The sequence below is a fragment of the Raphanus sativus genome, unplaced genomic scaffold, assembly GCF_000801105.2.
Source record: "Raphanus sativus cultivar WK10039 unplaced genomic scaffold, ASM80110v3 Scaffold4650, whole genome shotgun sequence".
NCBI lineage: Eukaryota > Viridiplantae > Streptophyta > Magnoliopsida > Brassicales > Brassicaceae > Raphanus > Raphanus sativus.
Window position 1 is genome coordinate 1 of NW_026619952.1, and position 1,949 is coordinate 1,949.

Consider the following 1,949-nt stretch of genomic DNA (forward strand, 5'->3'; position numbering starts at 1 on the left):
ACCACTAGGCACCGCGACATCTCGCGTTCCCTAGCCAGCGCGGTTAATGCTTCCACTAGCGGTCGAGGACTGGCAAAGTCGAGCAGGAACCGTGACACAGCGTCGGTGCTTGGTCCAGCCACCAGCCTCTCCCACGCCACGTCAGCATCCACCTTTGACCTACGCCTTGTGAAAACCGGAGTCGCATCCAGTCTCTGAATAAACCATTTCTTGATCTTTCTCAACCGTTCTATTTTATTTCTCTGTTTGCAAGCTAATCCGAAAGTGTTTCTCTTTATCTCATCTACCACTTTACTCAGCAACTCTTCTCTGTCTCTCATGTTTAAGAACGGTTCATTCCTGAAAAAGTTGTCGAACTCTGGAACTCCGATTGCTTTCTTGATCCCTCTTGAGTACTCAGAATCCGAGTAGTCAAAAAAATCTCTAACTTCTTCGACCATTCCATTTTCCACCATCTTATCAACTCTCTCATATACAAACCCGTGCAAAACGGGAAGTGCCACGTCAACCCATAGAAAACAACAATCGTATCTCGACCTGAATTTGTAGTCTTCGTCGTCTACTAGAGCCTCAACGTAAGAGTTGGAACCTCCAACGATGATTGGAAGCTTTCCACGACTAAGGATGCTTTCAACTGAGAGATTCGCCATATGACGGAAGTTTACAGCGGTTAATTCAGCTTCAGGAGGCAAGACACCTAGGAGATGGTGCGGTACCCCGCAACTCTCCTCGGTCGTGATCTTGTTTGTGACAATGTCGAGTCCTTGGTGAACTTGAATCTTGTCAGAGTTTATGATCTCAGCAGGAAAACGAGTGGCTAGATCAACGGAGAGTCGTGACTTGCCTGTCCCGGTAGCACCCATGATGACCACGACTTTATCCTTTGGACCGGATGGGCTTAGAGTTAGCATATTGGGACCAAAGTTTGCCGGGGGGAAGTTTAACGCCGTCGAAGGAGGCAATGTCTGTTTGCACATGGCCATAGATACCCTCATGATCATGATGATAGAGATATTTTAAAAACTTGGCAATATGAACTTGGGACGTCAGGTATTTTATAATATATATTTAGATATGTTTGGCGACTCTGTATGGACTGGACTTATGAAATGCTCAGGTGAATTTATATATATAAGGGTCACACCTGTGAAAAATAACTGTGTACGAATAATATTAATATAGGACAAGTTGGGTTGGCTTTTTTAATTTTGGTCAAAACCTATTATTTTTTCTTCACTTTACTTTATTCTCTTCTATTTGTTTTTTAGTCTAACCGAACATTTGATACGCGTGCAGTGCCGATGATACATAATGTCTCAATCAAGTTTAAACTTCTGGTGCATTTGATGTGAAGTTAAGATACGATTTTTTGGAAAATATTGATCAGAAGCACTCCCGTTTTTTATAAAAGAAGACGAAATATCTACATTATTTGAGTTGAGTAGAGGCTATATAATAGTCTCCTTTTTAGTTTTAATTTATATGAAAACTGGGTTGTATAAGCTTGAATTTCTTTGGTTGCATGAAGTAAATTTAGCTTACGCTTCACAAGCATCAACTTAAAATAAAACAGATAAATTAGAGTTATTATGCTTCCTCTGATCGGCATACTAAATGTTAATATGTAGGTACTCCATCAAAAGGTTATGCAGATGTGATTCTATGTTTTATAATTTTGATATTCTCATGGTTCTTTAGTTTCTTTTTTTTTCTGAGAATTTTAATGATTATTTTACTTCTTGTTGAATAATATAAAGATTCTATTGGACCGTCCATTAATGAATTGGAGAGGCAAAATTGTTTACCGACCTGCAATGGCCAAGATCTCCGCAACCTCTCTTTATTACTCTTCGTACAATCTTAAGACGGGAAAAGTGGAAAACCAACACAAATACATGTTATTGTTTTTACATTATAATTATTCACATGATAAGATAAGAAATATAATG

At 39.3% G+C, this 1,949-nt stretch overlaps 1 protein-coding gene across 1 annotated transcript; it reads right to left on the reverse strand.

Annotated features, from left to right (window-relative positions):
* Positions 1 to 8: 8 nt before the first annotated feature.
* LOC130507499 (adenylate isopentenyltransferase 3, chloroplastic-like) lies at positions 9 to 1,111 on the reverse strand (the record flags this gene model as incomplete). The annotated part of the gene is made up of 1 exon (XM_057002207.1): positions 9 to 1,111. A coding segment is annotated over exon 1 (993 nt), but the record flags the coding sequence as incomplete, so codon positions are not given.
* Positions 1,112 to 1,949: the final 838 nt, after the last annotated feature.